Source organism: Lonchura striata, chromosome 15 (genome assembly GCF_050655825.1).
Source record: "Lonchura striata isolate lonStrDom1 chromosome 15, ASM5065582v1, whole genome shotgun sequence".
In the NCBI taxonomy this organism is placed as follows: domain Eukaryota; kingdom Metazoa; phylum Chordata; class Aves; order Passeriformes; family Estrildidae; genus Lonchura; species Lonchura striata.
The window spans coordinates 6,169,656-6,182,795 of record NC_140717.1 but is presented as its reverse complement, the minus strand read 5'-3'; the positions used below and the strand labels follow the sequence as shown (position 1 = coordinate 6,182,795).

At 49.0% G+C, this 13,140-nt stretch overlaps 1 protein-coding gene across 1 annotated transcript; it reads left to right on the top strand.

Annotated features, from left to right (window-relative positions):
* Positions 1 to 12,593, top strand: MLEC (malectin). The gene is made up of 5 exons (XM_021549846.3): positions 1 to 213; positions 3,501 to 3,679; positions 4,990 to 5,166; positions 5,319 to 5,376; positions 6,639 to 12,593. Exons 1-5 carry the CDS (start codon positions 24 to 26, stop codon positions 6,866 to 6,868), a joined length of 834 nt encoding a protein of 277 aa, XP_021405521.1. The 5' UTR covers positions 1 to 23; the 3' UTR covers positions 6,869 to 12,593.
* The last annotated feature ends 547 nt before the right edge of the window (positions 12,594 to 13,140 follow it).

The following is a 13,140-nucleotide window of genomic DNA, read 5'->3' as shown; positions in this document are numbered from 1 at the left end:
GGGCGCGGCGCCGGGAGCGCGACATGGTGGGCGCTGGTACGCGCGGGGCGCCGCTGCTGCCGCCCGTGCTGCTGCTGCCGCTGCTGCTGCGGGGCGCGGCGGGCGGCATCGCCGACAGCGTCGTCTGGGCCGTCAACGCGGGCGGCGATGCCCATGTGGACGTGAACGGCATCCACTTCCGCAAGGACCCGCTCGAGGGCCGCGTGGGCCGAGGTGAGGGCGGGGGACACGCCGCGGCCGGGGCATTTCGGCGGGACAGCCCGCGGGGTCGCGCTCGGCTCGGCTCCGCCGGCGCTGCGAGGTCCCGCTGTGCTGGCGGGGTCCGGGACCCGCGCTCCCCCTGCTCCGTCCTGCTCGCCGCAGCCGCGGCGGCTCTGTGGGTGTCCCTGCAGGACGGCGGGGGCTCCTCTCCCCCAGCCGCCCGGGGACGGTCGTGGCCCGGAGGCAGCGCCGGCACTTGTCACCAGCGGGACCACGGCCACCCTTGTTCTCCCGCCGGGCCCAACTGGGGCTGCATCCCCCGTCCCCGTGGCGGTGCGGGCCCGGGGCCCCAGAGGCGGCGGGATGAGCCCTGCGGGATGGTGTTCCTGCCCTCGGCCTGCGGGGTTGTGTAATGCCGGAGGATAAGTGGCTCCGCGAGGGTTGGAGTGGGATTTCGGCTGGACAGGCGGCGGGAGCGGACAAGCTGCCAGCCCTGCCGCGTGCGCCCGCCGGTCTCACTTTCTCCCCCGTTTTCCACTGAAGAGCCCGTGTTCCACAGCAGGATCCGCCGGTTCACAGCCCAGTGCGCAGCGCGCTCGGTGCACTGGGAACAAGCTTTTCCAGCCCTCTGCAGCCGGATCTGGGTCGCGCACGATGTGGGCTGATGCTTGCAGCATTCTGGACCCGACAGCGAAGAGCGCAGGGCTCGCTGGAGCCCTGGTGCTGGGCCCGGCAGGGGGAAGGTACAGCCGGCTGGTCTGCTCCATGCCCCAATCCGTGTTCCAAGGGCCGGGACACGAGCAGAAGTAGGGGCAGATGGGAAATCATCGGCTGCTCTAACTACCAAGTCAGTAAAATCTTCAGCCTACTATTTATGACAGGATGGAGAACTAATTGCACTTGGATTGCCGTTTCCTACTTCCCCCAAGACCACACAGGTTGAATTGTGCATGTTTCTGATAATTGGTGTACCAAAACTTAGCGGATTCACTAATATATTGAAAAGCTAGCTGTGCTGAGCTGCTCTACTGTCAGTTTCAGGTGAGTGGTGGAATGTGGAGATGAGCTCTCTGTTGATTTTTGAGTCTTAACTTTTGCTGTTTCCATGTAGGATGGTGAGGATTTTCCTGTGCTATACAGCTGGAACTGTTATTGCTTGTCCTGCATGAGTGCCATCCCAAATGGAGAGCCTTTTGGGCACACTGGATACAGTGGAGGTCACATTTAAATTATAATATGGTTTTTCACACCCATGGGAGTTGCTGCTTCAGTTGCACAGGGTTCCTGACCACTGTAGGTCAGCTTCCCTTCATAGACCTCTCACATGTGTGACTTGAACATCCTTATGAACTTGAACTATTTATTTCTGAGTTGAAGAGAAAAAAGGGTCTTTTTCAAGCACATTGTGACATGCACTTCCTTTGTGGAAAGCCAATGGTGTTTCCTCTGAGCAATAGGCTGTTACAGTAATCCTGCATCAGCCAGTGGTGCCAGGCACAGTGGAGACTTTACCCCTTTGAGCTCTCAGCTGCCTTTCCCTCAATGGCTTTTTATTGCACGATTGTTCATTTACTCTGGGCTCCTCTCTGTGTTTTTAGACATGTAAGGGCTATAGCAGAAATGTATGGCTGACTGGGAGGAAATGACCTAGGGATAGTAATTCTCAGCTGTACTGCCTCTGGGCAATTTAAAACTTTTTTTTTTTTTTTTTTTCAAGCCTCAATTCAGCTGCTGTGCCCTAAAGGACTGCCTGTGCTGATGGCAATTACAGAATAGGCAGGTGCCAAACATAGTTGAGTTACAGCTTGGTGTGTACTGCTTGCTCTCAGTGAGCACCCAGTGTGCTGTAAAATCCATCTGGCTTCCACAGCTCTGTCAACAGAGCTCTGACATGCAGGTGACAGGTCTTCCTCTCCAGTTACCTTCTTGGCTATTAAAGGACTTTCTGTGCAGGCTTTCCTTTAATAGGAGCTGCCTTCTGTAGAGTCCTTGGTTTGCTATCACTGTAATCTGTAGCTGGCCAGAAATATCTGTGTGGGAGGAGAGGTTAAACTTTTCACCCTCTGTATTTCTGGTGGTTAGAGTCCTTAGTCTTTATACCCAAGTTTGAGTGGTAAAGAGAAGTGGAAGATTGCCTGAGCAGCTCTGTGTGAAATAGGAGACTAAGAACTGGCATTAATTTCCTCTCGTTTGCATTGGCTCTGTCTTTGGCAATGTGCACTGGGTTAGTAGTTCTTGCTTTGTGTTGGCCAGTGCAGTGTCTGTTCCCATGGAAATAGGGGTGGGAGAGGTCAGCAGAGAACTTCATCTGGATCAACTTCTGCCTGAAGTGCCGTGCTGGTGGATGGATGGTGTCCACAGTCCTCGCTCCTGCCCCTGCATCGCTGGGGAATTGTTTGATGTGCAGCCCTGGAGGCATTGCATCAGTTTGCATTTATACAGGAACCCTGATACAGTAGCATACCAGGTGGGGTTAAAGTTTTTGGGGGCTGCTGTAGAGGTGGTGAAACACTGAAAAGAGACAAATTTTGTGATTTCTCTGATTTTGTCAGTTGTTGTCTTTTTTGGGCATGGTGTTTGGGCCCTTCTCAGGGACTCTTTGCATGCCTGCAGACAGCACCCATTTCAGTTGGGTGGCTCTGAGAACATCAGCTGATGGAGCTGGTGGTGCTCTTGAAACACTTGTGTATCTTTTTTCTTCCTTTATCCCATCTTTATGCTGACAGGTATTGTGGGGCTGTGGTGTGAAGAAAGAGCTTTGTAAGATGCCTAATGCTTTTCACCCTTCTGCCATTCCCTAGGTTATTTGCTGAGGGGGAAGAGTCTCTAAAACCCAGTGCTATCAACTGCTAACTTCAAATCTGTTGTGTCAATGAATTGAGTTAGTCCTATGCTAGCTGTTTTAGTTTTGTATTTGGAGTCTGAAATTTGAAAATATTGTAAAAATATTCTAGATATTTTCACTCTTTAAAGCAAGAGCCAATGGCCAAGTCCTTTGGCTTTGTGAAATGTTCTTGAAACAGGCTTTTCTTTCTGAAATGGTGAGAGTGAGCTTACTGTGTCTTAGACTGCAGCATGTCCCCAGACCTGTTTTCCTACATTTCTTGGATTTTGGGACTTTGGCTTCTTGTGCTTCTGCTCTGGTAGTGCTGCCACCTGGTCAGAGCAAGGAGGGGAGATGGGTCTGATGGGTTGTAAGTGCTAATGCCGCTTATGGAGTTAAGCGCTTCAAGAATATATAAAGTGTTTCTTCCTCGGAATGTAACCCTTCCTCTCACTCTTTTGTGCTCAAAACCCAGCTTCTGACTATGGTATGAAGCTGCCAATCCTGCGGTCCAATGCGGAAGACCAGATTCTGTACCAGACGGAGCGTTACAATGAGGAAACCTTTGGCTATGAAGTTCCCATCAAAGAGGAGGGTGACTATGTGCTGGTGTTGAAGTTTGCAGAGGTCTATTTTGCACAGTCTCAACAGAAGGTAAGCAATAGCTCCTTGTGTGTCTCTGATGCAAGTTCCTGGCTAAGACTGTTTATGCTCAGGTTACCTCTGCTGCTTTGCATGCTGAAGGAAGGAGTAAGTTAACTTAGGTCCCAACCTCTCCCAGGCTCTGAACCTTTAGAGCTCTCTTCCGCATTCTAGCTATACAGTTGGACTGGAAAACCTAACTTCAAAGCATTCAAACAAACACATGTAACTAAAGATAACTAGCAATAGAGTTTTACAACAAATTCTTTTCCTTTTTCTTGAACACTGGCTTCTGACTAGACAGCATAGTTATGCTGGAGAAGGTATTGCATAAATTGAAGCAGGGAGGTGGTCTGGGTTAAATACCCTACTCAAAACAATTTTTACAAATGTAATAAGACTTGCTACTGGTTCAGTCTGATCCTGAAAGCAGAGTTAAATTCATCTGCTTCTTGCTTTTTAGAGAAGAATAATCCTTGTCCACTTTTGAAATCCCTCATGTACAGAAGTGGAAACAGAATCAAGCAGAACTCAAAGCCCTGTGATAAATTGGGGTAGGAGTGGTTTGTGTTTTAGTCTGGCTTTCTTCTGATTCTATCAGTTTCTTTTGGGCTGATCTCCTTAAGCAGTGTGCTGCTTTCCTGCCAGAGAAGTATTTCAGGGAGCAAAACTGGTGGTTCTAGCTTACACAACGGATGCAAAAAGCAGCCTCAGATTAAACTGAAGGGCTGAGGCATCTTTGGTTCCTCTTCCTTCATGTGGTTCTGCTGGGATTCCCCAGGTGCTGCCTGTAGTTTGAGTCATTACAGCCCTGAGGAGGACTTTCACTCTGACTTCACTGATGTGGTTAGCAGTTAAACATTTTACCTCCTTCAAACCCTGTGTTCTTCACCAGCTTGTTTCCTCTTCTCTCTTCTGCTGCAGGCTGTTAGTTAGAAATGGCTTCATTCCCTAGGGTGTGGTGTGTCACAGCCACCCCAGAGTGGTAAGAGCAGATCTTCAGACAGGAGAAGAGTTGTGCAAGAGAAGCATGAATAAACCAGAATAAAACTGTGCTGTCCTCAGGTCTGAATAGCATATTTAGGGGTTGTTTTAAAAGGAGAAGGCAGATTTCAGGGTATTTGAAAGCATTATTAATGCTTTAGTGTCTTTATCTGGCTGTTTTTGGGCTTTGAATCCTTCCCAAAGGAGTGGGCCAAGACATGTTACAATGCTTTCTGATCCTGGGTGCATAAAAAGCAGAGACCTTTCCTGTTCTGTTCCCATTTCAACTGTCACGTGCCTGAATCTGCTCTGACTCTGTCATTTCTTCCACCCTGAAGGTATTTGATGTTCGCTTGAATGGCCACGTGGTGGTGAAAGACTTGGACATTTTTGACAGAGTTGGACACAGCACAGCTCACGATGAGATCATTCCCATGAGTATCAAAAAGGGAAAACTGAGTGTCCAGGGGGAGGTTTCAACATTCACAGGAAAGCTCCACATTGAGTTTGTAAAGGTAATAAGCTTTTCAGGGCAGAGCCTTGATCTTCCCTTTCCCGTTCTTATCCAGTCATGTGGTGCAGCTGTGTGCTGGAGGGGGGAGAGGCATTGATAAGTGGGGAAACCATTCAGAGCTGCAGCACTGACTGCTGCTTTTGCTTTTTCTAGGGCTACTATGACAATCCGAAAATCTGTGCCCTATACATCCTGCAAGGAACAGTGGAAGGTAAGCACAGTTTCTAAGCCAGAAGGCTCTTCCCCCTTGGAGAGCAGCCTGTTGCTTCTCAGACTATGAGATCATAGCTTTTGCTGACCCACATCTGCCAAAATTGTTTCTCTTTCACTGAGTTCCCACAGAGTGCAGTTGCAGAGTGAAGTAGGTGTGTTCTGTCCTCATTCTCTTCTAAGTCACAAAGCTTGTGTCATTTTGGAGTGAGAAAAACCAATTTGTTTTGGAATTTCCTGTATACGGGGTAAAGGAGAAGGGAACATGTCTGGTCAGTCTCAGCTTATAGCTACAGATAAATGCTCTCTGGCCTTGCATGTCAGCAGCAGCCCTGCAGACAATTTACGGTTATTTTAGCTAGTGCTTAAGTATTTCTCACCTGGAGCTTTGTTTTGTTTTTTCAGCTTTAGGACAAGGCAGTATTTTTTTCCCAGATACCAGTTCATCTGGATAGCTCCAGGGAGTGCTGGAAAGGTCCTTGTTCTTTTATCGTCCTCTTCATAAGTGAGCTGGAATTGGAGCCCCTCTAGCTCCTGAACTAGGAAGGTTTAGGATCCCTCTCTGACCAAAACATCAATTTGCTTTACTATGGGATGGTCAGGTGCTGCTGAAGATTTGGTAAGAATCTTGTGGTCAGGTGGCACCTGCAGCTCAGGCCCAAGGCTCAGAAGGCTGGATTTGAGTGGGGCTTGGCCATGCTGCTCTCACAGTTCTAGCTTTGAGGAGTGCAGTGATGTGGAGTAGGACTGTTTATGGAAAGGGTTGTTCCCGTTCCTATTTGCACCCGTATCTGCTGGTCCTGCAAGGCAGCAGGTGCTTGTTCTTGACTAGGTCTTACTGAGCAGCTGCAGTATCTGAATGTGTGCTCTAAGTGTGCTTTTGTATGTTAACTTGTCCCTGTGACACATTGATGATGTGGAAGGATGAAGTTATTCTGCAGGCTGGATCCTTGGATGCTCTTATCTTGCAAAGAAAATAATTAGTGGTGTGATCCTCTGTGGAAGAAGATTGTCTTGGTTTGAGAAGAGATAACAAACCTGCCCAACCTCCAACAGATGGCAAATAGAATACAAGCTTATCTTACAAACCAGGACAAAGATATTCCTCTCTTCTGGGGTGTTCTAGTTGTGGTTTCCATTAACGGGGTCTCAGGTGCCCTCTTGCCGATGTTCATGTTGGATTGGGGAGAGGGGAAGGAAGTGTCTTGAGTGAACTCCCAGTTTACATCCTGCCTGCTTGCAACCTTTTGTCTTGTTCAACAGATGTTCCAAAGCTGCAGCCACACCCAGGTCTGGAGAAAAAAGAGGAAGATGATGATGAAGATGACTATGATGATGGCTCCAGTGTCAAAAAACAGGCAAATAAGAACCGGGTTCAGTCAGGCCCACGCACACCAAACCCCTATGCCTCGGACAACAGCAGCCTCATGTTTCCTATATTGGTGGCCTTTGGTGTCTTCATTCCTACCCTCTTCTGCCTCTGCCGATTGTGAGAGCAAGCCCCACAGTGCATCAGCCCAGGGGCTGGGAGGGAAGGAGTTGGACCAAATATGGTTGCTTTCAATTTCTCCATATTGTTCATAATTTAAGGGAAAAAAAAAAAAAGAGATGATTCATTTGGAATGAATAGCAATGAATAGCAGGTCCAGGTAAGAGGGAGCTTACCTTCCCCCTGCCAGCAAGCAGCAAGGCCCTTGCCTTCCCCTTCGCACCATGTGCAGCCTCTGATTTTCCCTGGGGCATCCAAGAGTGAACTGAGTCCTGGCTGGGTGTGTATTGGGCCGTGAAAGCTGATGCTACCAGTCCTGGGCTGTGTCCTACACTGAGAGAAAGCCATGTGCTGTAGGATCTCTGCCTTTACTGGGTGGAATACAGTTCATTAAGCGGGAAAGCAATTCATAAAACAAGGCTGGGGTACACATTTTGTCCAGGAGCGTGGAAGTGTTGTGGTGCTGTTGGGTGTCAAATGACTGCAGAGGACAGAGCCTGGCTCAGCATCTCTCTGAACGTGTGCAACACGATGTATGGTACTCGCCTGTGTGAAGATACCAAGGCTCCAGACCAGCCTCCGTAGCGACGGTCCCCTCCTAAGACTGCAAGCTGCGCCAGGAGCAGAGGGATTTATTTGGCCTGATTTGCTGCACCAGTTGGGAGAGACTTTCCTAGTCTGGCAGTTGCAATGTTTGTTCCATCGCAGAGGGATTCTGCTGTAGCCTGTGAGAGGCTGACATTGTTAGCGTCTGATCAGATGCTGTTTTCTGTATTGATTATGGCTTTTGTTTTCTTTAATATCCTTTTCTTTTCAAACGTTTTGTTTTAAGCCCAGTTCCTTGTTTTGCCTTTCCTAGCAAGTGACCTCTTCTTTGGAAGAAGCTGAGAATCAGGTGAACTAGAGAGGAGGTTCAGGACTTGTTCCTTAACCTTCCTAATGGTGAGCTCCCTTCTCCATGACTCTAAACAACCTGTGCTGTAGGATAGAGCAGAGCAACCTGGTGGATGCTCCCTGTGGTTTCTCATTCCCTCTGTAGGGACCAGCCCTGCCTGTAGCAGTGAGAAATGGAAGTGGTCTGTGTTTGCAGTGAGTGGGTTTGGCCTTTTTCATATCCAGGCCCTGTAGTGAAGGGTCAGATGTCCAGCTTTTCAGTCCTGCAGAGCAAGGTGGTTCATTGCCATCCAGAGATCTGGAAGTGAGCAATGCACTGGAGACAAGGTCACCTGCTTCCCCCAGGGGTATTTCTGCAAGAGGCTTCTGTTTCCACATGCAGAGCCTGTGCCTACCTGGCAGAGGCTCAACAGAGCGAAAGCCACTGCTGTGCCTTCTGATCCAGAGCTGCAGGCCCTGAGGAGCTGCCTTCCCAAAATCTTGGCCTCCAACATGTTGAGCATTTCTGGTTGACCAGGAAGGAGATGTTCTGTGCTGGAGCAGGATCTGTCCCAGGCAGGGTTGGGTTTTTGCGGATCAGCTTTGCTGCTGCTGAGCTCTGGGCTCACGGAGCGCTTTCCCTCATGCTCTCTCTGTTGTCCTCAGAAGTGTTCTGTCTTTCCCTGGAGCAGTGGCACTGAGCTGTGACCTCATGCTGCTCTACCTCTCTGGGCCTGCATTTTCCTAGCAGTTGCTCCTGGGTTTGATCCCCTGCAGTGGCTCAGCCTTTCTTTGAGCTGAGCAGGGTCAGCAGAACTACCAAGCTTCTGGCAAGGGAGCTGGAGGAGCAGCCTGTTCTGTTCTGCTGGGCCCAGACAGTTGAAGCCTTCGCTTCCTCTTATCCCTCAGGCTGTGGTAGGAGCTGTCAGCTCAGGGTCTCCAGAGTGGAAGCTGGGGGAGGTGACAAAATGCTGCTCTCTGCAGCAGTGCCACTGAACCTTGCCTTTCTGATCACATCACTGTTACAGGCCTGACCCTAATTCTGTATCTATGAGCTGAAAAACAAGGAGGACATTAATGATCTTCTCTCCAAATGCGCATGGCTAGTTTGGGACAGAAGGAAGAGAATCCCCACCCCATTTAAAGTAGAATACAGGCTTTAGAGAGAGCAGATCTTGAAGAACAAAGCTTAGGATGGAAGGTGGTTGGCTTGAAGTTGTCTGCTTCATCTTCTAGCTACTGTTAAAATCCTAATTCTTATAAAACTATTATAAAATATGAGCTCTGATTTGTTCAGTGACAGTGCCTGCAGGGATTCTCCAGCATTTTTGGGATTGCTCTAACTGGATTGAAGAGACATTTAGATCTTTATCAGTTTTGAGAACCATGAACTTTGCTGATTTGTTAAGCAAAGAATCTGGGGTTGAAAGCAGGCATCTCTCTAAGGAGCTGCTCTCCTCCAGGCCTTTTAGGGTGCATTTTTTTTGAGCATCCATGAAGCAAGGAATCACTCAGCTTCTTGTGGCTCACCCATTAATCTAAGCGCCTTGCATTCCATGGGTGAAAGGGTGTGTGTTTAGATGTGCAGAAGTTGGAGACAAGTCTTTTAGGATAGTTTATCCTGGCCTCTCCTAGCAGCCAGGGCACCCATTTGGTGCCATCAGCTGCCCCAAGGCAGAGCTGTACAGGGTGTGATCTAGTTTGTTCTAGTTGCTCAGTTCAAATGAATTTGTCTTATTTGATTAAGAATAGGGAGGAGAAACAGTTCATCCTTCATGGCTTCAATTCAGTTGTTTTGACTCTGGTTTTGTGCATCTTTCTCACTATAAAGCTGGTTTCCTGGGGGGTTCCTAACCCTGTTAAGGTCCTATGAGCAGTTTCCTTCCTGATCCATCCCCTCCTGACAAATTTGCTTTGGAAGGAGGCTTCAAACAAAGCATGTGGGAGCACCAAGGATGGTGGGGGCTGGCCAGTCAGCACCTTTCTGGGAATGGAGTACTCCAGCTCCCCTGGTCATCTCTGTCTAGTATCTGCAAGCCAGACTCAGGGATGTCATGAGGTACCTGGTCCTGACCAGGGAAAGAAAAAGTTTGGGCTGGCTGTAGCTTTCCAGAATGGGTGTTTGAGGGAATGTCCAAGACATTGTTTAACTGAGACAGGTCAGAGACAAGCTTGTTTGTGCTGATCCCTCTGCCAGCAGCAGGCAGAGGGAGTGCAGCAGCATGGGGAGCTGGGGCAGAGCAGACCCTGTCTTGATTCATGTTATGTAGAGAGGGACAGATACGGCAATTTTAGTAAAGTTTCCACTTAATAAAGGGAAAATCACTGTCTATGATATTTCAGGCCTGGATCCAACCTCAGCATAGTGGTTTCAAAACTTATTTTAATTGTTCCATCAGCCCCTCCTTTTAGCCAGGCTATTGAAGTCTTCTGTGTGTGTGACTAAACATCTCTGACCCTTTTGATTGTCCCAGGTGGCAGTGAACAGAAAGCCAAATGAATTCCCTTCTCTTTTTGGTGCCTTTGTCTCAGGCTTTGAATAAAAGTCTATTTGATGGAGCTTCTTTTTTTTAAGGAGCTTCTGAGTTTTTTCTTTTTCTTCAAGGGACAGGCATTCCCTGCCCTTGAGATCAGATGGGGACTGTCTCCCTGTCCCCAGATGCCAGCTCTGGAGGTCACAGCTGAAGTAGAGAACTGTGAGCAAGTATCTTTATTTTCAGCCCTTAAAGTCAATGGAAGAAAAGTCTAGCAGGGGATAGAAGAACTGGAAGAGCTCCTTCAGGTCTGGTCTCCCCCAGAAATCGCCTGAAGACAGGATGGAGAACTTCCAGACAGTCTGGTGCCTGGGTGTCTGTGCAGTTCAGAGCTGAGTGAGTCATTCTGGGTCCTGGTAGCTGTTTGGCACTTACAGCTTCTGGGTGCAGAGTGGGCTTGGGGGGTCCTGCACCCCTAATTTACTTGCTGAGGGCTTGCCCTGTGCTGCTTAGGTCTGAACAGAGCAGGGACCTGTGCCTTGTCCCTTAGCCTATAAGTTGAAACGGGATTGCTCAGCCAGGGAAGTGTCTTGCAGGAACTCTGGGCTGAACAAGCCTGTTGCTGATAGAAAACAGCAGGAGGGAGAGAGCCATGAGAGCAGCTTCAGCTCTTGATGTGAGACAGATTCTGAGCAGCTGCGAAGTACCAAGTGTTTCAGGCTCTGTTTGGGGCTCAAATGTGGGAGAGATCCATCTGCTTCTTGCACGTATGATGGGGAGGGAAATACCCTTGCTGAGAATCCAAGGGAAATGGGATCTGGGCCAGCACTGAGCTGATTTACCTACTGGCACTTCTGCATCTCCACAACAAATGCCAAAGCCTAATACAATTCAAGGATGCTATTTTAACGTCGGCCTGGTTCCACCAGTCTGTCTCCACCGGCTGGTCCCAAACAGGCTCACATAAGTATTCTCAACGGCACAAACACACCAGGCTGGAGCTGTGCAGGCTCAGAAACGTGATCACATGGATGGGCCTCCTGTGCTGCACCCCTGCTTTGTGCTGCCCAGCAGGTCTGGGGCACATGCATTCACCTTGGATCCAAATGGATTTGACCCAGGAGTATTGTAGCATTGAAAGGTGCTGGGATGGATGGGAGAGGTGAAAGCAGGTCCATGTCTTCCGGGACTCTGGCTTGCTCAGAGTTTATTGCTGTATATTAAATACTATTTTTGGAGATTGAGGGGAAGATGAGGGTGGGGAGGGATGTGACGATGCTGTCCCCAGTCTGATTGGTGGGATGCTACTGCAGGTTATTGATAGGTTTTGATTTTTTTTTTCTTCCCAAAAAGTGCTTTATTAAAAAAAAAAAAATCAACAGAACAAGTGCTTTCCACCCTCCTAGAAACTGTGCTGTCTGATCAGAAAATGTGAATAATCTTTTGCAAACATCAAAGGTTTCTGCTAAAGAGTTTATGTGATGGAGATTTGAAAGCAAGGGGCAAAAAAAAGCTTGAACCAGTTTAGCTGGAAGAGTGAATCCAGGAAATGAGGGATCTCTGTCCTGGAGTAGTCCTGTCACACTTAATGGGGATTTGCTCACTAGTGCTACCATGGCTGTTCTGTCACACTGTCCAGTTCCTGAGCTGGTGTTCTGGAGCGAAGCAGTGGCTGGAAACTGGCTGGCAAGTGGGGGACTTGAAATTTTTGTGGTTTCCTCGGGGGCCTTGTGCATTCAGGGCTTTTCCATTTGAGAAACAGCTGGGTTGGTTAAGTAGCCCTGGAGCCTGTGAGAGCAGAGGCAGGATTTGTGCTCCATGCCAGGAGGCAGCAGCCAGGACTGTGAGAGGAGCTGGTGTGCTTGGTTCCTGTGGGGTAGCAGCAGTCAGCGTTGGCACATGGTCCCATCGCTCCATTGTGCCTGGCTGTGGATGTGTGGAAGTGACCTCTGCCACTGGCATTAAGGACACATCACAAATTACTTAAAGCTGCAGGTCTAAGTTGTCTGTAAAGGCTGAAGCAGTATGAGGAGAAATCTCCATCTGTACGTGTCACCAGTACAAAGGGTTTTTGAGGAGGATTTTTTATTTTACTGCCCATTGTTTTGTGTTATAACAACTTGCAGTGACATTTTCTAGTTTGTTTTGCAGCAAGCTTGGGCCCTAGGTGAAAAGCACAGATATCTATTTCTGATTGCATTGGCTTTGCAGGGACTAGTTTGGGGGAGATGGGCATGGGGGTGGGTTATTTTATTTTTGGTACACGGTAGCAGTTTTATTTTTTAATTTTCCCAGGATGTTTGGCTGAGGGAATGTTCTGAAATCTGTCTGGCAGTTTAACCAGCAGTGTGCTAAAGGAAAATAAACAAAATTATATTGTCACTTGGATGAGGTGGTCCCTCTTTTCTGGTGGTGGGGGCAGAGGAGCCTCCTCTGGTTTGCACCCACGAGAGGGAGGCTGAGCCTGGCTGACTGCTGGGTAACGCCGTGCTGCTGCCTCCAGTACGGCCCTGGTGATCTCTTGCCCATTGTTTTGAGCGATAAAGTGCAAATCGAATGGTACAACATCCTCTTAAAAGTGCTGATGTGGTTGTTGCTTCCTGCTCAGAGCCGGAGCACCAGAGATGTAATCTGCTTTCTGGGGCTTTGCAAGCCGCCCCCCTTTCAGCTAGAAACCGTGTCAGAGGCAGCCGGAGCTGGAACAGAGAGAAAGCAGCAGCCTTGTGCTCTGGGTGCCAGCTCTTGGGACAAGGGACCCTGGTCCCATGCAGAGAAGGTGCTTCTCCAGAAGGCCTCGGTCTGTCCTTAGGGCACAGGATGGAGGCACCAAGCCCATGCAGCGAGATGGATTTAGGAGCACCGGCGCAGGCAGGTTTTTTTGAAATAACATTTGGCTGGCAGTAGCAGGAGTGTGCTGCTCACAAGCCAC